At 35.6% G+C, this 16,632-nt stretch overlaps 2 protein-coding genes across 2 annotated transcripts in view; both read right to left on the reverse strand.

Annotated features, from left to right (window-relative positions):
• Nucleotides 1-379: 379 nt before the first annotated feature.
• gfral (GDNF family receptor alpha like) lies at nt 380-10,568 on the reverse strand. The gene is made up of 10 exons (XM_067385454.1): nt 10,538-10,568; nt 9,316-9,453; nt 7,880-8,032; nt 4,751-4,792; nt 4,320-4,647; nt 2,767-3,014; nt 2,486-2,680; nt 2,297-2,381; nt 1,009-1,316; nt 380-422 (listed from the first exon to the last, which is right to left on the reverse strand). Exons 1-9 carry the CDS (start codon nt 10,566-10,568, stop codon nt 1,235-1,237), a joined length of 1,302 nt encoding a protein of 433 aa, XP_067241555.1. The 3' UTR covers nt 380-422; nt 1,009-1,234.
• Nucleotides 10,569-16,084: 5,516 nt separating this feature from the next.
• Nucleotides 16,085-16,632, reverse strand: part of hcrtr2 (hypocretin (orexin) receptor 2) — a 60,759-nt gene continuing 60,211 nt past the window's right edge. The window contains exon 7 of the mRNA XM_067385455.1: nt 16,085-16,402. Coding sequence (XP_067241556.1) covers nt 16,233-16,402 — 170 coding nt within the window. The 3' untranslated portion in view covers nt 16,085-16,232. The remainder of the gene's footprint in view (nt 16,403-16,632) is intronic.

Genomic DNA, 16,632 nt, shown 5'->3' on the forward strand with positions numbered 1-16,632 from the left:
AGCTACTGCATAAAACACCCTAAAATATAGTATTATCAAGAATTTTTATAAAGCATACAGGCTTGACGTAAAATGTTACAAAAGAATGTCCAATGAAATATACACAATGTTTTTTTGTAATAAAATGCTATGTATAATAATATGCAATCTACATATTGTTAAATATACATCAATATAAGTGAGTTTATGAAAAAGCATGTTCATCTTCAACATTGTTAAAGCCTCTGTGATAAAAGCTTAACCATGAGGGGTAAGACACAGACTTTGGTGAAACATCTCATTAATGTCTGTGGTGAAGTTCCTAATGGTGATTTAGTGTGGTCCTGACACTGGGGTTCAGGAAACACATCATTAGACTTAAAAACATCTGGATGGAGGTGTCGAGTGTCGGCAGGAATGGAGACAGGACAGACTGATGTTCCCTGATGAATATCAGATGGGCCGAAGAAGACAAGAACATATATGACCTCTTATCAGAGGCTTTCCTCATGCTGGCTATTCATCTTCCATAACTCAATAAAGTTAAATGAGTGAACTGAGATCAGAGACTCTGAATGTTGCTCATTAACACTTTATTTATAGTTTATGCCCTGAAACAGAACCAGAGTAGCACACTACAAAAAATAGCTATATTGAACAATATTGTGCAATACTGAACTACACAAAGCCCCACTCATTTGTTGGTTTATTGGCATGGTTTCTTCTGCAGTGAAGAGAATTGTTTCAGGTATAAAAATTACAATTGTGTGTGTGTGTGTGTGTGTGTGTGTGTGTGTGTGTGTGTGTGTGTGTGTGTGTGTGTGTGTGTGTGTGTGTGTGTGTGTGTGTGTGTGTGTGTGTGTGTGTGTGTGTGTGTGTGTGTGTGTGTGTGTGTGTGTGTGTGCGCAATGATCTCTTATATGTCAAATAAATTATATGTCAAGAAATTTTTTTTTTTTTCATGTTTTAACCCCTTTAATGTAATAAAGGTTACAGCTATAATTGCAAATGTTGAAAAAGAAATATCACCTTTGGGATGCTCTGGTTAACTCGACCATCAGTCTCCATCACAATCAAGTTTCCAAAAAGGGAATCTTCCACATTTCACAATCCTATCAATTCCCTGTAGGTAAAATCAAGTTCTGCCCCTCTTTTTTAATTACAATTCACAGTGAAATATAAATATATAACTACAATGTGCAAAGTATCAGGAATATAACTGCCCCTTAAAGAAACCAGAATTGTATAAAACTACTCAAATAATAACAGAAGACAACATTAGAGATTTTGACTGATGGGCCTCAAAAGTTGGTTTATCAGCAGCTTGGTGTATTCTCCTTAAATGATAGGCAAAAACAATCATTAGTAATTGTGGTAACACTTTAGTTTAGGGTCCAATTCTCACTGTAACTAGTTGCTTATTAGCATGCATATTACCAGGATATTGGTTGTTTATTAGTGCCTATAAAGCAGATATTAATGCCTTATTCTGCATGACCATATTCTACACTCTTAATCCTGCCCAATACCTAAACTTAACAACTACCTTACTAACTATTAATAAGCCGTAGGAGCTTATTGAGACAAAAGTTGTAGTTAATAGTTTAAGGATCAGTTCACTTTCAAATGAAAATTAGCCCAAGCTTTACTCACCCTCAAGCCATCCTAGGTGTATAAGACTTTCTTGTTTCTGACGTAGACAAACAGAGAAATATTAATAAATATCCTGACACATCCAAGCTTTATAATGGCAGTGATGTGCTACCAAACGAGTATGAGCTGAAGGAAGTGCTTCCATCCACATCCACAACTGACGCAACGCCAGTTCCGATTTTTCCATAATTTGAATAAGGCGGTCTGGCGGAAGCTACATATTTTACTTCATAACCTGTTAAATATGTTTTTTTTTTTTTTTTTTTTTTTACACAAATGCATCATTTCACTTCAGAAGGCCTTTATTAACCCTCCAGAGCTGCTGTTTATGATGGATAGATGTGGATGGAGACACTTCCTTCAGCTCATACTCGTTTGGTAGCGCATTACTGCCATTATAAAGCTTGGATGTGTCAGGATATTTATTAATGTTTCTTCGATTGTGTTCAGAAATGAGAAAGTCATATACACCTAGGGTGGCTTGAGGGTGACTAAAGCTTGGGCTAATTTTCATTTGAAAGTGAACTAATCCTTTAGGAGTGAGAATTGGACCTAATCTAAAGTGTGACCGTAATTCTTATATAATTAAGTGAAGATTGGGTAAAGAATTCTGCTCTACGTTATTTGGTGTGCATTATAATGCATTAAACCAATGACAACTTACCTCAGTCTGAGCAAAACAAGGCTGACAATGAACAAAACCACCACCATTAATGCAGAGATATAGATCAGTAGGTACAACAGTTGATCTGGTAAACAAAAACAATATGTTTATTTACATCAACAATAATGTAATGTAAAAGGAAAAGTGCATGTTTAAGGCAAACCCCACTTTTTAAGTGAATCAACTCACCACTCAGCCACTGCTGCTTAACCCTTGATTCATTGGTTTGTTGTTGCCCATTGCTTGAATCATCGGATTGTCCCTGTTGGACAGTTTCACCACCTAACCACTTCAGATCAGCACTTGGTGTATTGGTTGGTTGTCGCCCAATGTTTGATTCATGGGATTCTCCATGTCGGAAATTTCCTTTGGTTCTTGAGAGCTCTATGATTTGAGAGGTCAAATCAGAATACATCAATCACAATGAGACTATGCAGTTAAACAAGTCAATGACCTCTGAAAGTACTTACTGAAGAGGGACTTGTCTTGGAAAATCTGTTTCAGCTCATTGCACTTATATTGGTCATGATGATGTAATCCATCACAAGTACAGGGGTGATGAAGTACTGAACCCATAGTTTCCACAAAAGCCACGCTGCATTGGAGGTCTTCCCCAAGAAATGTGTCAGGGTTTAGAAGATTTAGCCAGTCACTCGTCAAATCATATGCAGAGTCCTCTGCCACGAAACATTTGGATAGGTACCTGTTAAATAACTGCCTGTGAATGAAAAAAGAGTTGGTTTTAATCAGCGGCATCAACCATGAGTGCAACTTACCTAAAAGTTCTCCAGTCAACCATGCACCATGCTTGTCAACCAGCTTTATCATCTGGCTATACAGCACATCTACACCAACAAACTCTTAATCTGTGAGTATTTCACAATTTGGGAAATTTGAGGCAGATCTGTATGAACTTGTACCATCTCCTTTGTAGGTTTTTGTATGATTTGCTCACCCACCCGTAAGGGTTTTGTTCGGGATTCGACCGTCGTGGTCACGGTTTGCCTACATTTTGTATGTTTCAATCCTAGGCCAGAATGTAAATTCATGTTGGTCTTTTCAGCAAAGAAACATGATTTACACTAATATGACATGAATCAATCAAAGATGAATGGAACAGGGCATTTTTACAGTTAAGACAATTCAAGCAGCATGAATTTGGCAATAGAGATAAGTGTCTTTTGATTTCTGCACTCTTTTCATCTCACACTTACTGGCCAGTGGCCACATTGGACTTTACTGTGTGTGGAGAATCATTTTACTTTACAATACTTTTCTGGGTGACTTACTCAGTTCAATTCAATCTTTTTCACAATAGATACTGTTCCAATGCAGCAATTAAATCCAAAGCTGATAGTGCTAAAGGAAACTTCATAAGATGCTTATGTAGATTCACAGTACTTATAAAAGAGTGGGCAAAAAGCCCCTGGATGACCTACTACTTGTGGTGAGATTCTGAACTGTGCATACAATGGACACTTTACTATCCCATGAGGCCAAGGGAGAGGATTTATGAATGGAGGTGAAGCGATGACCTGGAGGATTTTTTTGAAGAATATTGGGCAGTTTAACTGCTCAGGACAAACAAGGGACTCATGAACAACCATCACAAAAAAAAAAAAAAAAAAAAAAAAAAAAAACACAGTCGTGGTTCATCCAGGTAAGCAGACACAGTATTAAGTTAACACACTTTTAAACGGGGTTATTTAATAAATTCAGCTATTGTTTTGTCTTTTTTAGACATTCTACTAACTATAAGTAACTTTGAAACTACATGTCAACTAACTTTCGTAAGAGTATAGGTTTGGGTTAGTGGAAAAAGATTGCGTGTACTTGCAAAGTTACTTATATTTAGTAGAATGTTTAAAGTGGACTAACTGGGCATCCCAAAATGTGACTTATCAACTAGTAAAAATTACTTTGGGGAGAAGCGCTATAAGTGGTTGATAGAAATGTTGTTTTACTAACATGTCCTAGAGTAAATCATGTTGTTAATGCTTTGCCATCAATGTTCAGGGCTAACCTGCACAATGCATCCTCAGAGCAGCTGTCCAGCGCCTCCAGGCAGGTCCAGGGTGTCTGCGACTGGTCGCTCACACAGGATCCAGAGTGTAAAGAAGCCTTCATCTCTTGGCATTCGTGGTCTTCTCCATCACAGTCACAGAACACCAGTCTCTCAGCCACGTTGTGAGGAAGAGCCGAGTAGAACTGCCTCATTGCCTGACTGCACTGGCTGGGGTTGCATTGGTATCCGTGGCACTCCTGGACAAATGGCACCATCCGTCTGTTACAAGCCTCTTCCCCAAGACAAGCCACTGTCTCTTCAAGACAGGATTTGCTTGTGTGGTGTACTATATTGAGGGAATGAAAGTGTCCAATGAGAGGATCACAGCATGCATGTAGTTATCATTTTATAAAAGGCTTTGGTGCTCTATGTACAGACAAAGATCTTACCACTGGCTTTCCATTCTGCCTCAAGTTGCTTGTTTTTTTTAGCTGGAAAACATTAAAGGAATAGTTAAAATAGACGAAAAAAAAAAAAGAGAATTTTGACAGCATTTACTTGCTCTCATGCCATCCCAAGCCTGTATGTAAGTCTCTATTCACTGATAATCTTTCCTTTTGCCAAAGCTCAGAATTCTTCTGAATTCAGAATGATCCAGCGACACATCACACCAGGTCAATTTTGCCAAGTTCCTTGGAATAGAAACTTGGAATATCCCAGCTAACAGGGAACATTCCCATAGTTTTTTAAAGGTTATATAAATGTTAGGACAAAACATTCTTAAAATAATGTTTCTGGAACAGTGTTATAACATATGATATATGATATGTTTTTATAATTTTAGAGGAAATGTACTTAGAATGATGTTCTTGGAACATCCTTATGATATTATTTGTACTTGATGTTATATGTTCTCATAATTTTCAGACGAAACATTCTTAGAACAATGTTCTAGGTATGTCCTTATATTAGCTGAATGTTCTTGTAATGTTAGCAGAAAACAGTGTAACAATAATGTTCATGGGAAATCCATATGATATTACTCCTCCTTGATGATTTTTCCTATAATGTTTGATAACACTTTAGTTTAGGATCCAGTTCTTACTATAGTTGCATTTTAGCATGCATATTACTATGATATTGGCTGTTTATTAGTACTTATAAAGCATATATTACTGCCTTATTCTTGCTATTACTAGTTGTGATTTCTCAAATTCGTTGTTGAACAATGTTGATATTTGAAATCAACCCAAACAAACCCACCCCTCTCTTCATTGCTCCAAAACTCACACTCCAATCCTAACCACCCTGCTCTGAGTCGGTCTCGAACCCCGGCTCAATCGCTGCTGACATGCGAGGCGAATGCATTACCAATGATGCTAAACACAAATGCTTAACTGCAGAACTCTCACTATCTGGCCGCTGTTAATCAAACCCAGTGTTACTCACTTGAGTAGCGGGATCAAAACAGCCTCCACATCTGTTCTCAGGCCTTCCCTCTTAGCTCTCTCTAATATAAACGCGGGTCCTAAAGTGCTTGCCCAGTCATAAACCTTCATTCCAGTGATATTCTTTTGAGCACTTTTGTACTGTGTTCCATCTCTCGTTCTGCAGTTTTTTTTATTATTATTATTTTCAAATCTCCCTCTTGCTCGTTCTCTCTCCTCGACCGTCATATGCCCCCTAATGCTGATTGTTTAGAAGTTAGTTGGGCCGATAACAACAAAAAAACGTGTAACCAGTGTAGGCCCTAATTGAAATAATACTGAGTTCACCTGAAATTTACAACTACCTTACTAACTATTAATAATCAAAAGTTGTAGTTAATGGTTAGTTAAAAGTGCGAATTTGACCCTAAATTAAAGTGTGACCTGATGTTATAGAAAATGAATAGAAATAGAATAGAAAATGTTCTTAAAACCAAATGTTTGGAATATTATGTATAACAGATTAACTAAATCTGAGGAGAAAACGTTTTTGACCATTATTCTCAGAAGGTCATTTAGTCATTAGAAGGAGCAGCTAACAGGGAACATTCTAAGAATGTTTTCAAAATGATAGAATGGAATGTTTTTCTAACGTTCTAAATATTCTTAATTGATGGGCCCCTTTGACCTCAATAGTTTTTAAGTTTTATTTATTTATTTATTTATTTTTTTTTTTCATACTATGGAAGTCATTGGGGCCTGTTTGGTTACGACATTCTTCAAAATATCTTGTTTTGTGTTCAGCTGAAGAAAGAAATTCATAAAGGTCTGGAACAACTTGAGGGTGAGTAACTGAGGACAGAATTTTCATTTTTTGGGAAAACATCCCTTTAACACATAAAAAAAAACATTTTGACATTTTGAATATTTAAAAAACATTTGAACAGAAATAACTTTTTCAAAACTTAATGGGAATGTTCGTAGAACTTTATTTTTTGTTATCTGGAATAGTCATAGTGACTACTTTTATGACATTTTCATGATTCCTTCTCATTTTTTATTTATTTATTCATTTATTTTGTGTCCTTTTGGGGGCTTGACAGCCATAGTCACTCTAATTTGTATGGAGAAGAGCTGAATGCAGATTATTCAAAATCCCTTAAAGGTCAAGTGGAATTTCATGGGGTTTATAAAATGTTGCATAGAAATTGTCCTACATTTGATCTTTAATTTCTCAAACATGTGTATGTGTGATTCACAGAATGAACAAACAGTCCTACCAAAAACTCATGGTATGCTGTCAATTACCACAGACAACAACTCAACCCTCAATTAGTAAAAACAAGCAAAAATCATGTTTACAGTAATGGATGCACATGCATAACTGCTCAAAGTGGACAGTAAGATATTAAGGTGGTGTGAAAAAAAAAGGATTATTTTCTGAAAAGCTGCTGTTACATGTTACACTTGACATTTGACTTGACATTTGATATTCAACAGTATTCCTGACATTTATTCAACAGTGCTTTGATCTGCCTGCATTGACACTATTATTTAAGAGCTGCTGTGCAGCAAAAATTATGTACCAGTTATCAATGTAAAGCTGCTTTGATACAATCTGCATTGTAAAAAGCGCTATATAAATAAAGGTGACTTGACTTGACATGTCCACTGTTGTTTTCCTTAGTTTGATCTAGTTTTCCCCATTCTGTTTAACTAGTCATTTCATTCACCTGTGCCCCGTTAATTACCTTATTAAGTTCCCTTTGTTTGTCACGTGTGTATATATCCTGTGTTCTCCTTCATTCCTTGTCCGTTCTTGTTTATGCGTTGATGTTTGATGTGTATATTGAGTTCCTGTCTGTTTCTTTGATTAAATTCTACTCCACGTATTCTTGTGCCTTCATATACACACGTGCACGTAACAGCTGCTTTGAAACAATGTAAAAGGCACTACATAAAACTGACTTGGCATTGCATGTTAAATATACATTGTTTTAGACAAGTGCATTACTGTACATGACAATTTTAATTGTTTTTACTGAGGGAATTGAGTGAAAATTGTTGGCTGTGGTAATCAACAGCATGCCACAGAAGTTTCATATTTCCATTATTTATGTTGCAATATTTAAAGTATGTGTTATGGTATACCCAAGCGATGCTGGCACTGAGAGAACAGCTGTTGTAGATTGCCGCATGGATCCGGCCAAGAACACACACACTTTCCCAACGCAGGTGAGCGGCTTAGCATCATCTGAAGTGTGGCGTTACAGACCTTTGCGTCAGTCGGGTGGCAGCTTCCATCTTTTCACAGAGATGAAATGAGACAAAGGAGAGCAAAGCAGCCTTTACTAGAAGAACTTTCAACATGACAGCTTTGACATGAGCGAACTCTTAACGGGTGAACTCCATTCATCTGCATCATTCAATGTGTTCATGAATTTTTAATAGCTATTGTATTTGCTGAAATATTGATTGTTTATAAAGTCTATGATTTCTAAAGTGGTCAATGGTTTTTCAAAACAATTATTATGGTCACATGTATCAACATGACAGTCAATATCATATGTGAATATGGACTGATGATCTCATATATTGTTATCCCCTTTGCTTCCCTGAGGCCACACACTCAAGCACAGTCAACAAACAACTTCAGCGTCCCCTCAAGCTAGCGCTCTTTTCTTCCCTCGCTGCACATACGGCCACAGTATGAGTCGTGCGGTTTGCTCAAGGCTATTGCGCTTTAATCCAGTTTCTGCCATCGCAGTGATGGGATGTTTCACAAGACAGAGGAGACAGGGTTTGACATTAACAAAGGTTAATAAATGGTGTAAAAAATATTTCTCATAGTTAGTTCATGACATGTTAACAAATGCATTAACTAATGTTAACAAATAGGACCTTATCATAAAGTCTTACCACTTTCTCTTTGTTGAATATCTCAGAATAACCAAACTCAGTTGAAATGACAACATAATAGATTTATAGTGGTTAATAATCCTGTATAGCATGTACAGTATGTCTGTGTGTCAGTGTAATTTTAATATCATTGAGATACTATTATAGGTTTTATAAATATTTGTTTTCCGTTTGAATTTTAGTTTGTGTTTTTGTAATTTTTAGGAGTTTTTTTTTATTTTATTTTTTTTTATATATGTCTATGTATTTTTTATTGATTTTTATTTCAGTTTTTAGTCAGTTGAAATGAGAAAATGTTGCTTTGGCAAGTAGTTGAAATAATAAAAAATGAATTTTATTTTATTTTTTTTTTACGTTTATTTTATTTCAAGAATGGTTTTACTTTTAATTTTAGTTCAAAAGAAGTGATGTTCAAATGTGCTATATATAATTGAATTATTCTTATACTCCACCAGTGAGCCAGCCTCCTCCACTCACCTCAAAAGCTTTAATTTTTAATGCCAACTAGCATGAATCAAGAAAGCAAACATTCAGGTTTTTATCAGTTTTTGTGACAGCACCCAGTTATTAACCCCATGCCACCAGCCAACCCCGCTCCTGTCCCATTAAACAAAGTCATTGGTTGCATTATGGATGACATTCTGTTTGCTTTAATAAGAATCCTGTACCTTTATAATTACAGATATCTCTGAGGACAGCCTGTTCACTTCTGCAGATGCGTGGAGAAACGCAAGCATCCATGTGTGAAGTGCAGTCTGGAGTTCTTGATGTGTCAATGCAAACTAGCTGGTACAGCAGATGAGACGCTGGAACAGAAAATAACTTTAATAACTGGCTCTTTCTTAATTCAACAAGAAATTACAATCTACCTATTTTACATGGAGGCACCAAAACTCTTGTAAAAAATGCTTCCTTGAAAATATTTGTTCTATTGTAAGGTATACAAACTGAGTGAAAATCTGAAGTGATTTTGCAGCATTTGATGCGTCCCATTTGCTTAAATGACAGCAACACAAAACCTCATGATCCTTATCATCAATTACAATTTCAAAAATGTTCTTTATCTTTGGTGCACTAAAAAAAACAAACAAAATGGTACAGGACTTGGCAAACGATTTTCACTTCAAATCTTGCTTGTAAATTTCATACATAATTACAAACAAGCCACAAGTAACACACTGAATTAAACATGAAATTTTGAAGAAGAAAGACTGAAATCGTATTTTCTTGTAAAATGTAAAAAAAAAATATATATATACAGTCAAACCAACATTTATGCAGACACCTTGAACATTTCATTCATTAATTCAGTTTATTCACTGTAGTTTCAAAAAATGGTAATAAAATATGACACAATCTTATGTCAATTATGTCAGATAACACTTAAGCAAAACATGGTCTGGTCAAAGTGTCTGAATCATTTTTGGTTCCAAATTTTTTATAAATTTTACTGGTAGTCCACTGTAAATGAATTTTTGGGTATAATATGTCACAGTTTACTTTATTTTGCTATCCTCACTTACATAAATGAACTATAGTGTCCTGCACCCACTGGTAAAAATATATAAAATATATAAAAAATGTCTGAATAATTTTTGGTTTGACTGTATATATTTTTTTAGAATCTGACTTTTTTTTAGGTGTCACAATTTTTCATCATAGCCTCAACTTTCTTTTTAAAAATAAATTGTAATGCACTTACACATCATGTGAGAACAGATTTTAGCCCCTGTTTCACTCCAAGTGCAAGATAAAGAAACACTTGGCAAATGTTCAGGCACAAGCACATGAGAAATCAATTTCAATAACTCCATCAGAAGAACTTACAAGATCAATGCAGCCCTGAACTGTCAAAAGCTTACTAATCCTTAAAATAGATCCTCTACTCACCAATGAGGAAAGCAGCTTTCATGGCCTTCATGTGTATGATGGTGTTGGAGTATCAGTGTTAAGCACCTGTGCGAGTGAACAGCTCCGCTTCAGCGCGCTCTATTCACCCCGGCATGACGTCATGGTGCTAATGAATAATCCCTCAGGTGCGGCGCTCCGTGTTGAATGTCACTCACCTGCACTGCCGCTGTAATGAGGTAATGAGGGTCGGTTCTTCAGTCAGTGGCTCATATTAAAGACATATTGAATTGTTAGGGTTATATATATATCTAAAACTAAACAAACATCACTAATCTTAGTTTCAGCATCAGTCAAGCCCAAAAGGTCAAAAGTCCTGAATTTTTGCTGTTGTGGTGTTGGGCAATAGTGTAAATAGTAAAGCTGTTACCCAGGAGCGCTTAAGCAGCGGGGTAATGTTGAAACTTGCAACAGAGTTCACTGTTCAGCTTTTTCTGTCAGCGGTTTAGAATCAGAATTAAGTCAACTACTTTATCTTGTTGCTTTCTGTAAGGGTACGTTTACACAACAACAATGTACTAAAAACTGAAAGTTTTTCCTTTGTTTTTCACATAGAGATGAGAACATTGTCAAAATGATCCCAGTTCACATGGATCTGCAAAAAACAAAACAAAAAAACAACTATTCTGCTGCCAGGCCAGTAGTTGGCAATGTCACTTTGTAAAGAAACGCTACGAGCCTATAAACTGAACATGTAATATGCATGCGCATGACGTCACCTTTTTCACAAATTCACATTTTTCTGGTTTACACAAAAACAATAATTATATTTTTTTCAAAAACTTGCACTTTGAAACCCGTTTAAAAAAAAAAAAAAAGCGTTTCCAGGCCTCCGAAATGTCGTTGTAGTGTAAATAAACGGCCAAAATGCATAAAAAGTTTTCCATTTTTTAGTTGTAAACTGTCATGTAAACTGACCCTAAAGCTTCTTTCTACTGGCTACTTTCACCACTATTATATGTATTGATTTATACACTTCTTCAATCCAAAATGAGCTTACCTGTACCCATTTTATTTGTATAATGTCATTGGTTCTCAGTATGTTTTAGGCAGTTATTAGAAAGTTAAAAATGAGGGCTACTGACAAAAATATAGTAAAAAAAAAAGCAAAAAATACCCTATTCTGAGGAACAGACTTTGTGAATGAAAACATCCTGCAAAGTTTTAAATCTGAAAGTGCACCGTATATAAAGTTATTGTTTCTCAAAAGTAAGAGTCGACTCTGAGTCAATTAAATGAGTCGTTTGTACTTTACTGTAAATAAGCACTACAGTGTAGTGCCTGTATTTACTGCACTGTGAATGAATAGGCTACCGTCGTTTTCTTTTCACAGTAATATATTGTGTTATCCACAATTCCCTACTATTGAATCTCAGTACTGTGTAGATTTTCAGTGCATTCTGGGAAAATATTAGCCTACTGTAAATCTAAATACAGTAAATGACTGCAAAAAACAACCACACACCTCACAAAACTGCTCTGTGACAGACTCATCATGAAGATGAAAGCCCAGAGTATGGTAGGTTAATTTTTCCTTTCTTTTTTTTTTTTTATATGTTTTATTCTGATGTTATTTGCAAGCTATAAAGCTATGTTTAATTAATATGTTTCAGTAAAAATATCTGAGCGGTCATTTTTTTCCCTTTTCCTCTCGCAAAGTCGTGAGTCCTAAGAGTAGGCTAGCCTTAAATTGGTCAGCATACTTTAAAACACATGTAGTCGCCTTACTTGTTTTATACAAATGTTATTTGCAGGTATGAATGCGTTTGAGTTAATAAATATCTGTAAGAACACCGGAGCGGGTGCTCATTTCCCCTAACTAGCACTTTCTTCCCGCAGCGGCTCTGGCAGACCGGCTGGACCATCGTGAGACAGGCGGGAAGACTCGTTGTGAATGCGAAAAGCCTAACGAAAACACGAACAACTATGTTAAATTGGTAGGTCAGCTGTAAAACACATGTAATCACCTTTTTTTTTTTTTGTACCACTGTTATTTGCAAAGTATACGTTTGAGTTAGCCTAATAAATGTCCGTAAGAACATCGGAACATGCTCATTTCCCATTTAAGCAATGCTAACTAGCATAATTAGCATTAATTTTGGAAAAAAAAAAAAAAGTGTACCTTTAATGAGAAAAACTTCCACAAGAAAACCCTGAAAAGATCAGCTCAAACCATGAAATATTTCCATGCAGTGCTGGTTGCTGGCAAATCATGCACAATTACTGGTGTTGCTAGTGTTTATCTCTTTATTTTTGGATTGCACCCACATAGACAAAAGTACATTTTTCTGTGACTGTTTAAAAGTCAGCATGTATGAGATCATTCACATATATGCTAAAAAAAAAAAAAAAAAAAAAAAAAAAAAAAAAGATAATGCTGAATGACTTTGTGTATCTTTTAAGTAAAACTGGAATCCATCTCTACAAACATAGTTTCAAACACATTAAAACACTCAATGTATTTACTTAAATCACTTATAACAAACGGTGCATATGTAGCAGCAAGTACACACTTTGAATAAATAACACAAGATCTCAAAGCAAGCACCTGAGAGATAGCAACATCATAAGTAGTTCTCTGTCATGCTGTTCACCTGTTCGTGCTCCTGCATCACACTTGAACAAAGATGCGTTATTGTGCCATTGTTCTCCTTTATTACTCTGCAATCATCACACTAATAATAGTAGTCAGCGCTCCAGGCTTCCTGACCCAACAAGCAAACACTCAGAGCAAATAATTACTGCTGGATTGTGCAAAACGTCAAAACAACCCCATTAGAAATAAATGTTCTAAAACAACACACAACAGAGATGCCTATCTTTGGAAATAAAACAGACTTATCTGTAAACACTTAACTTATGAAATTCACACTAAAGTGAACATTCAAAATGTTTTTTTTTTTTTTTTTTTTTTTGAGTACCCAACTGGGATCAAATTAGAGTAAACATTAACACTTTACAATAAGGTCTCATTAGTTAATGCATATATATATTTAGGTGTATACATATATATATATACACACATATATATATATATATATATATATATATATATATATATATATATATATATATATATATATATATATATATATATATGCACCAATATATAATAATAAAATAATAATAATACAAAAAAATATATTTTTTTGTAGTTTGTTCATGTTAGTTCATTAACTAATGTCAAGTGTATATATATATATATATATATATATATATATATATATATATATATATATATATATATAAACATATATATAATAATAAAATAATAATAATACAAAAAAATATATTTTTTTGTAGTTTGTTCATGTTAGTTCATTAACTAATGTCAAGTGTATTAACCCATGTTAATTGTTAATGTCGGAATTTAGATTTTTCCCACCTCCTTCTAGGAAAAAATGTCTTGAACGCCACTCAAAGTCGAATATTCGGAGTGGGTACATCAATCAGCCCTGACCTTACCGAGACGCATCATTTGACATCACTACCAAGATGTCGGCAATTCCGCTTCCAATGAGCATAAACGTATAAACAAACTTTAACATTAAGCATTAAGTTTATGTAATGATACGTTTTTGCTTTTTGTATGCTATTTTATTCTGTTTTTGCCATAATTGCTTTAAAAACGCAATATGCTCTCATTGTGTTATGGCGACATCATGTGGTCAACATGTGAACGTGACGTGATGACTGTAACTGGTCTGAAGTGGGACATTTAATTTGGGATACTCCCACGTCCAAGTTACCTCGTCTGGAACGCAGCATTATTATAATATTACTGCCCCTTAATCTGCACGTTTCCAACCACGGCACCGCCATTTTGTTTTCGCAAGTGACGATGACAGTACCAGTTCTAACCATGGCAAAAGTTTGAGCAAAGCCGAGTACAGAACACCGTTTAGAGTCCCAGCCTCAGAGGAGGCAAGAGAGCAGTGGATTTATTTTATTTTTAGTGGAAATCCCCCAGAAACAGTAAGCAAAAAACCTGCATGTGTGCGCTAATCACTTCAAGCCGGACTGCTTTCTCAACCTTGGACAGTAGTACAAAGCAGGATTTGCTTCAAAAATGTTCCTGAACAAGGGAGTGATACCAACGGACTGAGGCAAAGCTGCAGATGAAGAAAATACAAGTATTCTTCGGTTGTGCTTTCCCTTAGGCTCCATGCGCTCTATTACTTTATGCTAGCACAGACAGAAGTTGTGTTTGACAGAAATGTCATTTTATGCTGAACTGCTTCACAAACGACAGTCACTTCAACGCTGGATTTGCACAAAAGATTAACATGACGGCACGTGCTAGATGATGAGTTGAATCAACTCCACAGCAACTACATCAATTTATCCACTAACCATTCAGAAACGTCTAAAAGTTGTAACTTCTTCCTGAGTCTCTCAATCAGTGTCGAATCCGGTTTGAACAATGTAAGGCTGAACACCGTTACTGACAATCCTCATTTTGGCTGTGTGAGATTCTCCAGCTTTGTTGTTGTTGAGCTGTTAAAGCTCCGCCCTCTTCTGGAAAGGGGGCGGGAGCAGCAGCTCATTTGCATTTAAAGATACACACACAGAAATGGCGTGTTTTTGCTCACACCCAAATAGAGGCAAATTTGACAAGCTATAATAAATGATCTGTGGGGGATTTTGAGCTGAAACTTATATAGAGACTTATATTACATCTTGTGAAAAGGGGCATAAAAGCTAAATATAGAGATTAATATAAATATATTATAAATGATATAAAGATTAATAAATGCTATAGATGTACTGTTCATTGTTAGTTCATGTTAACCAATATAGTTAACTTATGTTAACAAATCAAACCTTATTGTAAAGTGTTACCAAGCAAGCTTTTCCTGAAAAGATGACAAAACAGTATTCTTAGAGAAACAATACAAAATGTCAAATTGTACATTGTTTAAACATGAAACAATAAATAAATAAATAAATAAATATACAATATCAATTTTGTTCAAAAGTACTTGAAGCAGTTTATGCATGCAAAAATAATGTTTGTTTTCAAACAGGCTACCTGAACGCATCTCAAACAAATAGTACCATCTAAAATTCACATGACTGTCAGCTGGTTAGATGCTCAAACAAACAGAGCAATGTTTAAGTGAAGCTAGAGTGTTTTCAGAGAATGTATCCCACAAATTGTTTGCTTACCATTGTCTCTACATAAGATTTGAAAAATATTTTAACACTGAAAAAAATGACACATATCACCTTTAAAAAACAAACAAACAACAACAACAACAACAAAAAACCCTTCCCTTCTATCATCATTTCCTTTCAATCTTGAGTTGAATGCAGTCTCGCTGTAGCATTGTTTTTCAAAGACATGACATTATTTTCATGCACATCATCTCCGGGGATTATGGGGTACATCACCTGTTGCTGCGTACCCAGCCGAGCTGTGAGCAGAGAAATAACCTCTTGGCTTGCAGGGTAAAAATTTCAATTCCACTGAAGGTTCATGTGCTCTTACACTAGACACAATGTCATTTTCAAAAAGTGTGGGTAATTCACTGAGGCTAATAGGTCCATTCAATCCTTCCATCCATAAATCTGGCAGGTTGATACATACGGCACGTCTGTGTTCTTCCAGCCAGCGTTCATGACTGATGAAGTGGCATGTGTAGGATTTACCCAGCAAACCCTTCCCACAATGGAGCTACACAGCCTGGTCAGATATCCTGGAGATGTTGTCAAAATTGGTTACTTGGGTAGACAGGGATTTGCGGCTATCTGTGCTGGTTCTTGCTCTGACTCTCTCCTTGTGTATGTCATCTCCACCGGAGCAATGACAGATGAAAGCTGCTTTGAACTCCTCACGAAATTTACCTGCGAGGATAAATATAGAGGTTTTGATTCAAATAAGGTTCAATTTATTAACATAGTTCCCTTTTTTACAGTCTATGCCTTGAACTAACAAATTCACTAAACAGCCACCGGTGTTGCTAATAACGAGGGATTCTGAATTCTACATATAGCCCCTTAGTTCATCCAAAAATGAAAATTATTCCATGATTTACTCACCCTCAAGCCATCCTAGGTGACTATGACTTCTTTTA

Source organism: Chanodichthys erythropterus, chromosome 5, assembly GCF_024489055.1.
Source record: "Chanodichthys erythropterus isolate Z2021 chromosome 5, ASM2448905v1, whole genome shotgun sequence".
NCBI classification, from domain to species: Eukaryota; Metazoa; Chordata; class Actinopteri; order Cypriniformes; family Xenocyprididae; genus Chanodichthys; species Chanodichthys erythropterus.

Excerpts from the sequence above, each read along its gene's own strand:
- gfral (XM_067385454.1), bottom strand. The coding sequence starts at position 10,568 with ATGAAGGCCATGAAAGCTGCTTTCCTCATTG. Across the intron at positions 4,648-4,750 it reads GGCAGAATGGAAAGCCAGTG|TACACCACACAAGCAAATCC; the intron begins GTAAGATCTTTG and ends CCCTCAATATAG. Across the intron at positions 2,681-2,766 it reads CCAAGACAAGTCCCTCTTCA|AGCTCTCAAGAACCAAAGGA; the intron begins GTAAGTACTTTC and ends CTCAAATCATAG.